Here is a 12,163-nt window from a genome sequence, read left to right as displayed (position 1 = left end):
GTATATGATTCAATGGCATTAATTACGTTCACAATGTTGGGCAATCATCACAACTATTTCTAAAACTTTTTAATTATCCCAAACAGAAACTCAGTAACTATTAAGCAATAACTCCGCATCCCCCCTCCCCCAGCCCCTAGTAACCTTTGAACCTACTTTCTGCTTCTATGAAGTTGCCTGTTCTTGATATTTCAAATAAGTGAAATCATACAATACTTGTCTTTTTATATCTGACTTATTTCATGTATCAAAACGTTTTCAAAGTTCATTCATGTTGCAGTATATATCAGAACTTTGTTCCTTTTTATGGCTGAATAATATATTTCAGTGTGTGTTACAGGAGGGTAGGGGCAGTGTACCACAATTTTTTTTTCCTTCTAACAATACCTATAGCCCTCTGGTTTTGTTTTTTGTTTTATTTGAGTATAGTTGCCACACGATGTTACATTAGTTTAAGATATACAATATAGTGATTCAACAACTGTCAATTACATTTTGTTTATTCTGTTGATGGGTAGACACTTGGGTTGTCTCTTCTACCTTTTGGCTAGAAAAATGTTATGCTAAACATTGGCATATAAGTATCTGAGTCTCTTTTCAGTTCTTTCAGATGTATATCTAGGGGTGGAATTACTGAATCAAAAAGTAATTCTATGTTTAATTTTTTGAGGAACCATCAAACTTTTCCACAGTGACAAACTGTTTTCCACAGTGCCTGTAACCATTTTACATTCCACCAGCAATGTACAAGGAACGGTTCCTGATTCTCTGTATCCTCACCAACACATTTTATTTTCAGTTTTTTTAATTATTATTACTGTATTAGTAGGTACGAAGTGGTATCTTGTGGTTTTGATTTGCCTTTCTCTAATGACTAATGATGTTCAGCATCTTTTATCTGGTTATTGACCATTTTTATATTTTCTTTGGAGAAATGTGTATTGAAATCTTTCGCCAGGTTTGTAATTGGGTTGCCTCCTGTTGAGTTTTAGGAGTTCTTTGTGTATTCTAGGTGTTACACCCTTACCAGAGATATGATTTGCAAATACCATCGATTCTCATTATCCAGATTCTGTATGTAGAAACTTGACTACTCACTAAAATTTATTTATAACCCCCAAATCAATATTCATGGCACTTTTGTGCTCATCCACACACATATGAATGGTGGTGAAACATTTGAGTTCCAATCTGCATGTTCCCATGTGGGGTTAAATACAAAACAAAACAAAAAACAAAACAAACAAAAACGATGCTTTGCCTCTCGCCTCTTATTTCAGCTCTCAGAATCTAAAGAATCATCTTTTTTGTAGTCTGTTAGTGCCACTTTGAAGTATTTTTGTGTCTTTTGGTGGTGATTTCACTGTTTAAAATGACCCCTAAGTGTAGTCCTGATGTGCTGTTTGGTGTTTGTAAATGCAAGAAGTCTGTGAGGTGCCTTATGGAGAAAATACATGTTCGACAAGTTTTATTCAGGCGTGAGTTATAGTGCTGTTGGCTGAGAGGTCAATGTTAATGAATTAACAATGTATATTAAATAAGGTGTCTTTAAACAAAAGCACATGAAACAAGGTTATGTATTGACCAGTTTATGAAAAGTTTATGATCAGAAGCTCCCAGGCTCTTACCCCTAGGAGCATTTGTTCAGTATTCACTAATTCAGTGTTCATGGTGACTTTATAGAACATAACTAACTATTGTAGGAGAAATGAGAATTGCCTGTATTTTCTCCCTTCTGTAGATTGTATTTTCACTTTCTTGATAGTGTCCTTTGATGCACAGAACATTTTCAGTTTTGATGAAGTTCAACTTATTGTTATTGTTATTGTTGCTCATGCTTTTGATGTTGCTTAAGCCCCACATCAGGCATAAAGATTGCCTAATAAGAAAAATTACATTGCCAAATCCAAGGTCATGAAGATTTACTCCTACATTTTCTTCTAAGGGTTTTATGGTTACAGCTCTTATATTTAGGTCATTAACCCATTTTTTTTAATGATTTTTGAGAGAGAGAGAGAGAGAGAGAGTGTGTGTGAGTGAGTGGGGGAGGGGCACTGGGAGAAGGGGACAGAGGATCTGAAAGGGGCTCTGTGCTGACAGCAGAGAGCCTAATGTGGGGCTCGAACTCATGAACTATGAGATCATGACCTGAACCAAAATCGGCTAGTAACTGACCGAGCCACCCAATCACCCTGGTCATTAATCCATTTTGAGTAAATTTTTGTGTATGATGAGATAGACGTTGAACTTCATTCTTTTGCATGTGGTAATCCAGTTATCCCAGCACCATCTGTTCAAACAACTATCTTTCCCTCATTGAATGGACTTAGCACCCTTGTCAAAAATCAGTTGGCTAGGGGCTCCTGGGTGGCTCAGTTGGTTAAGTACCTGACTCTTGATTTCAGCTCAGGTCATGATCTCCCAGTTCATGGGATTGAGCCCTGTGTTAGGCTCTGCACTGACAGCACGGAGCCTGCTTGGGCTTTACTCCCTCTCTCTGTCCCTCCTCCACTCATTTTCTCCCTCTCTCTCTCTCTCTGAAAATAAACTTAAAAAAAATCAGTTGGCTGTATATGTGAAGGTTTATTTCTGGACTCTCACTTCTATCCCCTTGGTCTGTATATCTATCCTTTTGCCCATGCCACACTATTTTGATTCTTTTAGATTTCCAGTAAGTTTTCAAATCAGGAGTATGAGTCCTTAACTTTCTTCTTTTTCAAGATTGTTTTGTCTCTTTGGGGTGCCTTGCAATTCCAAATGAATTTGAGGATTGGCTTTTCCATTTCTGAAAAAGTTATTGGAAGTTTGAATTATGAACTATGGAAGCAATTAGAATCTTTAGATCGTTTTGGGTAGTGTTGACATCTTAACAATATTATATATTCCTATTTATGAACATGAGATTCCTTTCCATTTATTTATGTCTTATTTAATTTCTTTCAGCAAGTTTTATACTTTTCAGTGTACAAGATATTCTTTTAGATGCCATTGTTATTGGAATTGCTTTTTAAAAAAATTTTTTAATGTTTGTTTACTTTGGAGAAAGACAGAAAGAGCACAAGCAGGGGAGGGCAGAGAGGGAGGGAAACACAGAATCTGAAGCAGGCTCCAGGCTCTGAGCTGTCAGCACAGAGCCCAACACGGGGCTCAAACCCCCAAACCATGAATGAGATCATGACCTGAGCCGAAGTCAGATGCTTAACTGAGCCACCCAGGGGCCCCTGGAATTGCTTCCTTAATTTGTTCTTCAGATTGTTTATTGCTGGTATATAGAAACAGCTATTTTTTTTAAGTTTTATTTATTTATTTTGAGAGAGAGTGGGGAAGAGAGCACAAGCAGGGGAGGGGCAGAGAGAGAGGGAGAGAGACAATCCCAAGCAGGCTCTGCACCAGCAGCACAGAGTCCGACACAGGGCTCAAACTCACAAACCATGAGATCATGGCCTGGGCCGAAACCAAGAGTCAGACTGAGCCACCCAGGTGCCCCACAGAAACAACTAATTTCTGTTTGTTGATCTTGTAAACTGAAATTTTGCTGAATTCATTCATTAGCTCTAGTAGTTTTCTTGTGGAATCTTTAGGATTTTCTATATATGGGATCATGTCCTCCTTAAATAGTTATAATTTTACTCTCTTTTAATTTGGATGCCTAGTGTTCTTTTTCTCATCTAATTACTCTGGCTAGAACTTCTAATACTGTGTTGAATAGCCTGGTGAAAGAGGGCATCCTTGTCTTGTTCCTGATCATAAAGCTTTCAGTCTTGCCATCAAATATCATTATCTGGGTTTTTTTTCATGAATGTCTTTTATCATGTTGAGGAAGTTGTAGTCTTAGTGTTCTGACAGGTTTTATCATAAGAGGGTGTTGGATTTTGTCAAAGGCCTTTTCTGGCATCAGTTGGGATGATTGTTTGGCTTTTTTCCCCTTCATTCTGTTAACATGATGGATTACATTGATTAATTTTCTTATGTTGAACCACTCTTGTATTCCTAGGATAAATCCCACTTGGTTATAGTGGGAGGGCCCTGGGAGGGGCTTTCCTGACGAAGGAAATGGTGAGCTGAGACCTGGGAGGGGCAGGGAAGGTTGCAGCATGAAGGAAAGACTTGAGGGGAGAGGCGGGGAGGCCCATTCTGGAGAGGACCAGCCTGGTTGCAGAGCAGGATTCAATTGGAGCAATGAGGTAGGGGAGGGATAAAACCTTTAGAGGTGATGGATGTGTTCATCACCTCGAGTAGAGGGAAAGTTTCACAGAATATATACTTAGGTCAAAATTCATTTTAAATGTGTGCAGTTAATTGTCCAATATACCTCAATGAAGTTGTAGAAACAAAAACACTAAAAAATAAATACATACATAAAAGAGTATGAATTGGCTTGGTAACAAACCGTAGATGGTTTTGAATGCTTGAGTAAAGATGTGTAGTTAGTAAGGTGTCAGGCTTTTTCAAAGCACCTCCAACATCTCCATTGGGCCAGGAAGGAAAGTGGTAACCTCAGACATGCATCTTTGGAGTGCTGGATAAAACTTTCTCTGGCTTCACAGAACGTCTGGATTTCTGGGTAATTCCAAAAACAATTTGATTTTTTTTTTTTTTTCAACATTTTTTATTTATTTTTGGGACAGAGAGAGACAGAGCATGAACGGGGGAGGGGCAGAGAGAGAGGGAGACACAGAATCGGAAACAGGCTCCAGGCTCCGAGCCATCAGCCCAGAGCCTGACGCGGGGCTCGAACTCACGGACCGCGAGATCGTGACCTGGCTGAAGTCGGACGCTTAACCGACTGCGCCACCCAGGCGCCCCTCCAAAAACAATTTGAAAACAACCGGTCTCCTCATCTTTGGTTGAAGCCTGTGGTCAAAGATAATATTTTGGTGTTCTGGACGGGAGTATCTTTGAGAGGTAGAAGTAGAAATTGAGCAGGGCTCAAGACTGAGAGGGGTGTGGAGGTGTGTAATTTCTAAGTACAGTGAGAAAAGTCGTACTCTGGAAGCACCCCTGGGTCTGCAGGATGATGTACGCAAGAGGCTAGACCCTAGACCAGGGTTTCCAGACAAGACCAAAGCAAAGACCCCACACTGCCTGGCACAGTGACTGCAAATCCCACGGACTACACATGTATGTCTAGTTGGCTCCCTGCCACCTCCCGGTCCCACAGCCGCCCCTGAGCCACCAAGCAGAGCACCAGAATCTTCAGCCTTCAGCTCTTTGAAACAGCGAGGGCTTCTCACTCTTTGGCCAGTAGGGTCTCTTGGCAGGTGACCTGGAATTGGACACACAGTGATGCTAGTCATTTTCTTCTGGGGGCTTGAATTGTCCAGGTTTCAGAGGTCATGTTGGAATGTGCACAAGCAGGGCAGAGAAAGCCATTCTGCAGAGACACACAGAAAGAAATGAAGAGGCCCCAAGCCTCCAGAACATGAGGCAGGCAGAGCCAGCCAGTGACAGATTCAGTTCTCCAGGTCTTTCTGAAACCCTGCTATTTTGGTTTCGGGAGATAGTTGAGAACACAGACTTTGATGTCAGATAAAGTTGATTTTTAATCTGGTTTCTTTTACTCACTATCTGGGACTCTGGGCGAGTTACCTGTCAGGTCCTATTTCCTTGTCTACAAAAAATGGAAATAGCAATGTCTAATTCTGAGGGAGATATTTTGAGAGTTAATTACCAGGAAGTTAATAGAGTGTTCATAGCACAACCTAGTGCATAATAGATGCTCATAAATGTTGGCTCCTTCCCTCCCCCTCAGAAAGGACCTGACTACGTGACTTAGAACTGAGAAGTGGGCGCCTGGGTGGTTCAGTCGGTTAAGTGTCCGACTTCAGCTCAGGTCGTGATCCCGAGGTTCCTGAGTTCGAGCCTCGCATCATCTGTGCTACCGGCACAGAACCCACTTCGGATCCTCTGTCTCCCTTTCTCTTCCCCAACTTGCTCTCTTTAAACAATTGAACAAATTTTAAAAAAGAAAAAAAAGCAAGCTGAGAAATGCTTCTGTCTGCTCCTTCTGCTATTTCCCGTCCATTCAACAAGCATTGATTGAGCAGCCCTGGGCCAAACCCTGTCTGAGGGCCGAGTTTCCAAGAGTGAAAAAGACACCATCTCTAACCTCCAACAGTCCACAGCGTCATAAATGCCACAACGGATAAAAGCATGGAGGAATTACAGGAAAGAGGAAGGACGGCTGCCTGGAGTAAGTGATCCCTACCTTGCAGTGGGGAACTCAATCACCCCCTCAGTCAAAAAATCAGATTTTTATAAATAAAAATCTATAAAAACAGATTTTTATCGCAACCCACACAATCTTAAACTCTTGCAAAATTCCCTTTTACTCCCTAACAGTGCCTAACATCTGGCATTTCCTAAGTATGTAAATTGTATTTAATAGTTACAAAGTGCCCTTCTCTCTTCCTGGTTTACTCTCCTCTTTTTATTTATTTTTATTTTTTTCAAGTAGGCTCCACACCCAATGTGGGGCTTGAACGCACAACTCTGAGATCAAGAGCACTACCCACTGAGCTACCCACTGAGCTAGTGCTCTACCCACTGAGCTAGTCATGTGCCCCTCTCCTCTTTTTAAAAATGACATTATCCAGGGGCACCTGGCTGGCTCTGTCAGTAGAACATGTGACTCTTGATCTCAGAGTTGTGAGTTCAAGCCCCACGTTGAGTGTAGAGGTCACTTTAAAAAATTAAATTAAAAAAATCTTTACGGGGTGCCTGGGTGGCTCAGTCCGTTGAGTGTCCAACTCTTGATTTAGGCTCAGGTCATGATCCCAGAGTTCTGGGATCAAGCCCACTTTGGACTGGGAATCATAAAGCCCCCTGCTTACGATTCTCTCTCTCTCCCTCTGTGCATTCCCCTGTGCTCTCTCTTCTAAAAGATAAATAAAAAAGACAGTATCCTAAATCCTCTCTATCAGTGAGGCAGTGGTTTAAAATTGGGGTCCAGATACTGAGTCCTCAATAGTGATAGGGGCCTTTGTGCTGTTTTCATTGTTAACAAAGGCCCGATGTTAATCATGTTTAACCTTTCACCAGGCCTTCTGCAGTCCCTCACTGCTACTTCCTTGCTTTCAACTAAAATCCTAACTCACAATGAGGCAATGCCAGTAGGCTCAGGCTGGGCAGAGGCTTGTATTGGCTGTTATATAGGAACTTGGATTCAAATTTTTAAAGGAAAACAAAGCAATTACTAATTAACGCAGTTTTATTGTGTGCACAAATCCTCCGCAACTTTGAGGAAAAATAACTGAAAGGGTTCTTAGTGGTGAAAATGCTGGAATCCCCTGAGCTCAGAAATCTTGAGTCCAAAGGGCAAAGAACTCTCTCTTACTCATAAGCAGCAATTCTGTGGCTTCTTTACCATTGCAGCAGAAGATTTAGCTCAGCTAGTTGTTGGGCCAGGAGGAGGCAGGGGCGGGGTGGGGATGTGGGGGGTGTGAAGTGGGGGCACAGAACCCAAGAGGATTGGATGTGCCAAAACTAAATAGCCTTTAAAAAGAAAAGGCTGAAAAAAATGATCTCTGCCTGCCTTTGCTTTGTTCTTACTTTGCTCCTGAAACAGGAATTTTGAATGAATGTGTATTACTCATTTGCTATCTGACAGGCATTTTACATGCATTATTTTAATTAATGCCCATTTGACAAATTGGGTCACACTGCTAGTGAATAACTGAACCAGGATCATGAGTGCAGAGAAATCTGGTGTATGAGGCTGTTTCAACACTATGCTGTATTGCTTATTCTGCTAGAACAGGACTTATTAACATTAGGACAAATACGCTTACCTTTTTAATAGACTCTCCATTGCCTCTGGATGATGATATTATGGGTGTCTTTTTTTCTGCTATTTTTCTATGATTTCTAAATTTTTCCTAATTAGTACTATAACATCTCTGATAAGAAAACATTTTCTTCTTCTTTTTTTTTTTTTTTAACAGCCCTTCTATGGATGAATACATCAGTAGCTAATGTCTGCAGCCTGTCCTGATAAAGCCTTCCACTCAAGGTTGTTGGATACATGGACTGACTCTAGATTTGAGGACTGATCAGCAGAGAGATGGATTTTGAAACCTTGGGGAGTGGATTAGGTTCCCCCAGGTTAAGTTTGTGGAATAGAAAATTGGGTTGAAGATAGAACCTTGTAAGACAAATGGTGGAAGAGGAACAGGTGAGTGGGGAGAAATAGGAAAACCAGGGAACACCTGCTGTGTAATATGTCACAGTAATATTGAGCTGTAGCATATTGGCCGGTATTTTGTCAGTAATTTTGATTTTCTGGTCTCAAGGAGTATCTTGAAAGTATAAGAACTCTAGTAAATGTTAGTTTTATACTTCTGGGATTTGGTGTTTTTTCTCCAGATAAAATTAATGGTCCTTGATCGAGCATCCAGAGTAAACCTGTGTCCTCCATTCTATAAATGCGTGAATTACTCTGGTCTTTGTTATTGGTGGTGTCCCTTTTCTGGAAACATGGGGACTAGAGGTTCGTTTCTGTCTTTCCCAGCTCTTAGCCACGTAAAAATTGATCCTAAGCAACTTCTCTCTAAGCCCCAACAGCTTCATTTGCAAAGTGGGAATCATTGCGCCTTTCATAAGTTGTTAAGAGAGGATGTAAAGTGCAAAAACTGTGCTTAACACAGTGCCACAAATATCTTGAGTGGTGAAAAAAATACTACCTTTGAATTTTAAAAAGCTACCCTGGAGCCTGCTTTTTGATGCGTGCAGATGAGGATCTCTGTCCATCTCCTGAAACGGATAAGTCAAACACTCCGTTCCCGACTTCGGTCAGTTTGTGAGTCAGATAAAAATCCTAGTTCCACCGGGACTCCATGCCAGCAGCGGGCCAATTCCCGCTTTGGGCCACTCCTCCTCCAGAGACTACAAGCCCCAGCATGCCGCTCTCTGGCCTCTGGCGGCTCCGCCCCTTCCGCATTGGCCCGCACGTGGGCGCCGCTCTAGACTCCGCCTACTCCCGAAACCCGGCGGCTGGCGCGGGATGGAGACTGGGTGCTGGTTGCTGGGGGGCGAGTTCGAGGACTCGGTGTTCGAAGAGAGGCGGGAGCGGCGGCCTGGACTGCCGGCGTCCTATCGCGCCAAGCGCTGCGAGCCGCAGGTGAGAAGGCGGGGCCTGCTGGCCTCTGTCCGGGCCGCCGGCCTCGGCCTCCGCGGGTGCCAGGCGGGGAGCTCCTGGCAGCAGTAACGCCCTCCGCCTCGCCGGGCCGCCTCTCCCGCTGCGCTGCCCCTGTCCTCAGGAGACCGGTGCGTTTCCCGAGCCCCACCGGTGGGCTCGGTCCGGCGGCCCCGCGCTGGCAGCGATTAACTCGTGCCGGGCGTTTAGCGGGTCTCTCCAAAGGCTCGCTGACCTCACGTCGCCCCCTGCCCTGAAATCTTCAGGAACTCCGTGTGCCCACACTGATTCTGCAGCCGGGACCCTCAGAATCCGGTTCCCGCCCACTTTCCAAAACTGAACTCTTGGCCGCTCTGCAAACGGCGACGTCCCGCCCACTGGTCTGCCCATGGTCAGTGAATTCCTCCAGCCCGCGTCAGCCTCGCTCGCAGGGTCAAATCGCTCAATTATAGCCATTTCTTAGAGTGCACCTTGAATGCTGCCTCTTCCAGGAAGTCTTTTCTGATTTCCTCCTTCCAAGGAAATACGTTTGCCTTTGACTACTTTCCCCCTCCATTCAGTTTGTGTTACATCCCTTGTCAGGAGCGTCAAGCTCTTGGGAGTGCTAAATGATCTCAGCAGAGTGGGTGCTTGACTTTATGTCCTCTACAGCGCCTGGCAGTTTTTGTTCATAATAGCAACTCCGTGAATGTTTTGACTTCGTAGAATATTACTTTGTGTTGTTACTCAATGGGTGTAAATCTCACCTGAGGTATAAGAACTACTGTACTATTTATCAAAAACTTAACCTGTTCCCGGCACTGTGCTAGGTTCCTTTATATGTATTGTCTTCATTTTTCTTTGAAACCGTTGTAGAGATCTCAGGCGCTCAGTAATTACGGAAATACGTTTGTTTTATTTCACTTTCCTTTTCTCCTTATCTGTACATTCTTTCAGCGTTACCTGTAGTAGTTGATCGCAGTGTAGACTAAAAACAGGAACGGGCTTGGGAAGTCATAGTGATGCAGCATCAAAAGCTACAGACGGATAGTTATGAGATAGGATCCTGAATTCCAGCCTGGGCTTTACCACTTGCCTTTCAAGGTGTCGGTTCCTTTGTCATTTGGGAAAAAATGGCATTTGCTGGCTCCCAGGGCTGTTGTGGAGTGAAGGGGGCGAGAGACTGTCAGGTGTGATGTGCTGTATGCTTAGAAAAGTCAAAACCAAAAATCGCTTGTCTTTAGGACTTGTTTGGTACGTGATACTGCTCGTGAAGCCAGAAAGGCCTTCCTCAAGTCTCGTTGGTTTCTTTGGGTGTAACACCAGGAATTTGGGTTAGAGGATTTGTTGTCCCTGCTCAGGTTCGGTGTGGGACGGAGGTGCGCCGCATCCAGCGCTTCACCTCTTAGGGCCACCCTTGTTCACAGATCTCCCCTCCTTCCTCTCACCAGAAAAGGGAGTTTGAAGCCATCCCGGTTGTGAATTGTTGCAGGCCTGCAGGTTACGGGGGAGCATAAAGACAATCATTTGAAAGCCAGTTTTTGCGTGATCGTTTCCCAGTGGGATCATGAACATTGGATGAAGGTTTGCAGTGAGGCAGTTGGGATTGGCGCTGTGACTGGAGAGCAGCAGAGCGCAGAGGAATTGTGGGTTCAGTACACGGACTGTTGTTGACTTACGCAGTCCCCCGGGGACAACAGAAAAACAGCAGTTGCCAGCTTTCTTCGCTGTGATGGGTGAGGCTAAGGAGAGAAACGATTTTACTAAGATAATAGGAGGGCAGGGATACCCCGGGCAACTCTTTTAGAAATGGAACCAAGCAATTTGGACGCGATGGTAGAACCACCCCAAATGCAGTTGGAGTTTTAATAGCACTTACCTGGGGATAGACTACATTCAGACTCGGTGTGTTTTTCTGTGAGGAAAAGGGAGGTTGAGTTACTGCTTTGGAGCTGGAAACACTGGCATACAGACTGCTTTTTGTTACACCTGTTTTCTCATCTTCATGTTCTTGATTCACTAACCAAAAATTCCCAGTTCACTTTCCTTCCTCTCCATAAGGTTTAGATCAGTAGACAAGGGAATAAAATAGGCCAGATGGGCATTTACTCAGACTTGCTTTCTACAGGTCTTTGGCATTTGATTGCATGGAAACCTACTTTCAGCCTTAATTTCTGTCTCTTTTGGTTAGATTCTACCCTCTGCTTTTACAACATTTTCATAATAAGCACTATAAAGATGATTCTTCGTCCCCATGTCCTTTCCATAAAGAGTTGTCAATACCTGTTCTGACCACTCTAAAAATGTCTCTACGGGGAAACATATGTCAGCCTAAAGAAGCATTCAAGGGACACCTGGATGGCTCAGTCAACTTAAGCGTCTGACCCTTGATCTTGACTCAGGCCGTGATCTCATGGTTTGTGAGTTCAAGCCTGGCGTAGGGCTCTGTGCTGACAGTGTGGAGCCAGCTTGGGATTCTCTCTCTTTCTCTCTCTCTATTTCTTTCTCTCAAAATAAGTAAATAAACTTTAAAAACAACAACAACATTTGAACTGTCCTAATTAAAATGTAGCTTCCCAGGCACCACAACCCCACTTTGAAATGCTATAGATAGAACACATCTATGTACCTATAGATAGGCACAAATAGGCCTGTGCTTCTTTTTCAGTTGAGAGGTTCCATGTGATGAGTACGTTTGTTACTTATGATAAGTTTAATAAAAACTGAGCCATCACTAAAATCGTCGTTCTCGTCATAGGTTTTCCTGTGAGTCTCATCCTGAAAAAGGATCTTTTTTTGAGGTCTAATCAATAATATATGGGAAATTACTTCTACTTGAGTATGAGGTGGAAAAGTACCACTTAATTCTCTGTAATGTGCTATTTTCACAATTTCTAGTGGTTTTATGAAGAAACGGGGAGCAGTGATGATGTCGAAGCTCTAACTCTGAAGAAATTCAAAGGGGACCTCGCCTACAGACGGCAAGAGTATCAGGTAGAATTGAACATATCTAAGGTTGCACTGCCTGAAATAGGTTCTTGTTCTATCAGT

The 12,163-nt window shown here is 43.2% G+C and overlaps 1 protein-coding gene across 6 annotated transcripts in view; it reads left to right on the top strand.

The window, feature by feature from the left end:
* Nucleotides 1-8,951: 8,951 nt before the first annotated feature.
* The window catches only part of C14H8orf76 (chromosome 14 C8orf76 homolog), a 37,388-nt gene continuing 34,176 nt past the window's right edge, over nt 8,952-12,163 (top strand). For 5 of the 6 annotated variants that reach the window (XR_009253457.1, XM_058698989.1, XM_058698986.1 and 2 more), the window contains exons 1-2: nt 8,952-9,118; nt 12,011-12,106. Coding sequence is in view for 5 of the 6 variants with exons in the window: in XM_058698989.1 (XP_058554972.1) it covers nt 9,002-9,118; nt 12,011-12,106 (213 nt within the window). In the remaining variant the exon portion in view is untranslated. Of the gene's footprint in view, nt 9,119-9,163; nt 9,525-12,010; nt 12,107-12,163 lie in introns of those variants that run through there. The other variant, XM_058698987.1, reaches the window with a different exon arrangement.

Source organism: Neofelis nebulosa, chromosome 14, assembly GCF_028018385.1.
Source record: "Neofelis nebulosa isolate mNeoNeb1 chromosome 14, mNeoNeb1.pri, whole genome shotgun sequence".
Taxonomy (NCBI): Eukaryota; Metazoa; Chordata; class Mammalia; order Carnivora; family Felidae; genus Neofelis; species Neofelis nebulosa.
The sequence above is the reverse complement of the archived record's forward strand: the minus strand, read 5'-3'. Positions and strand labels throughout refer to the sequence as shown.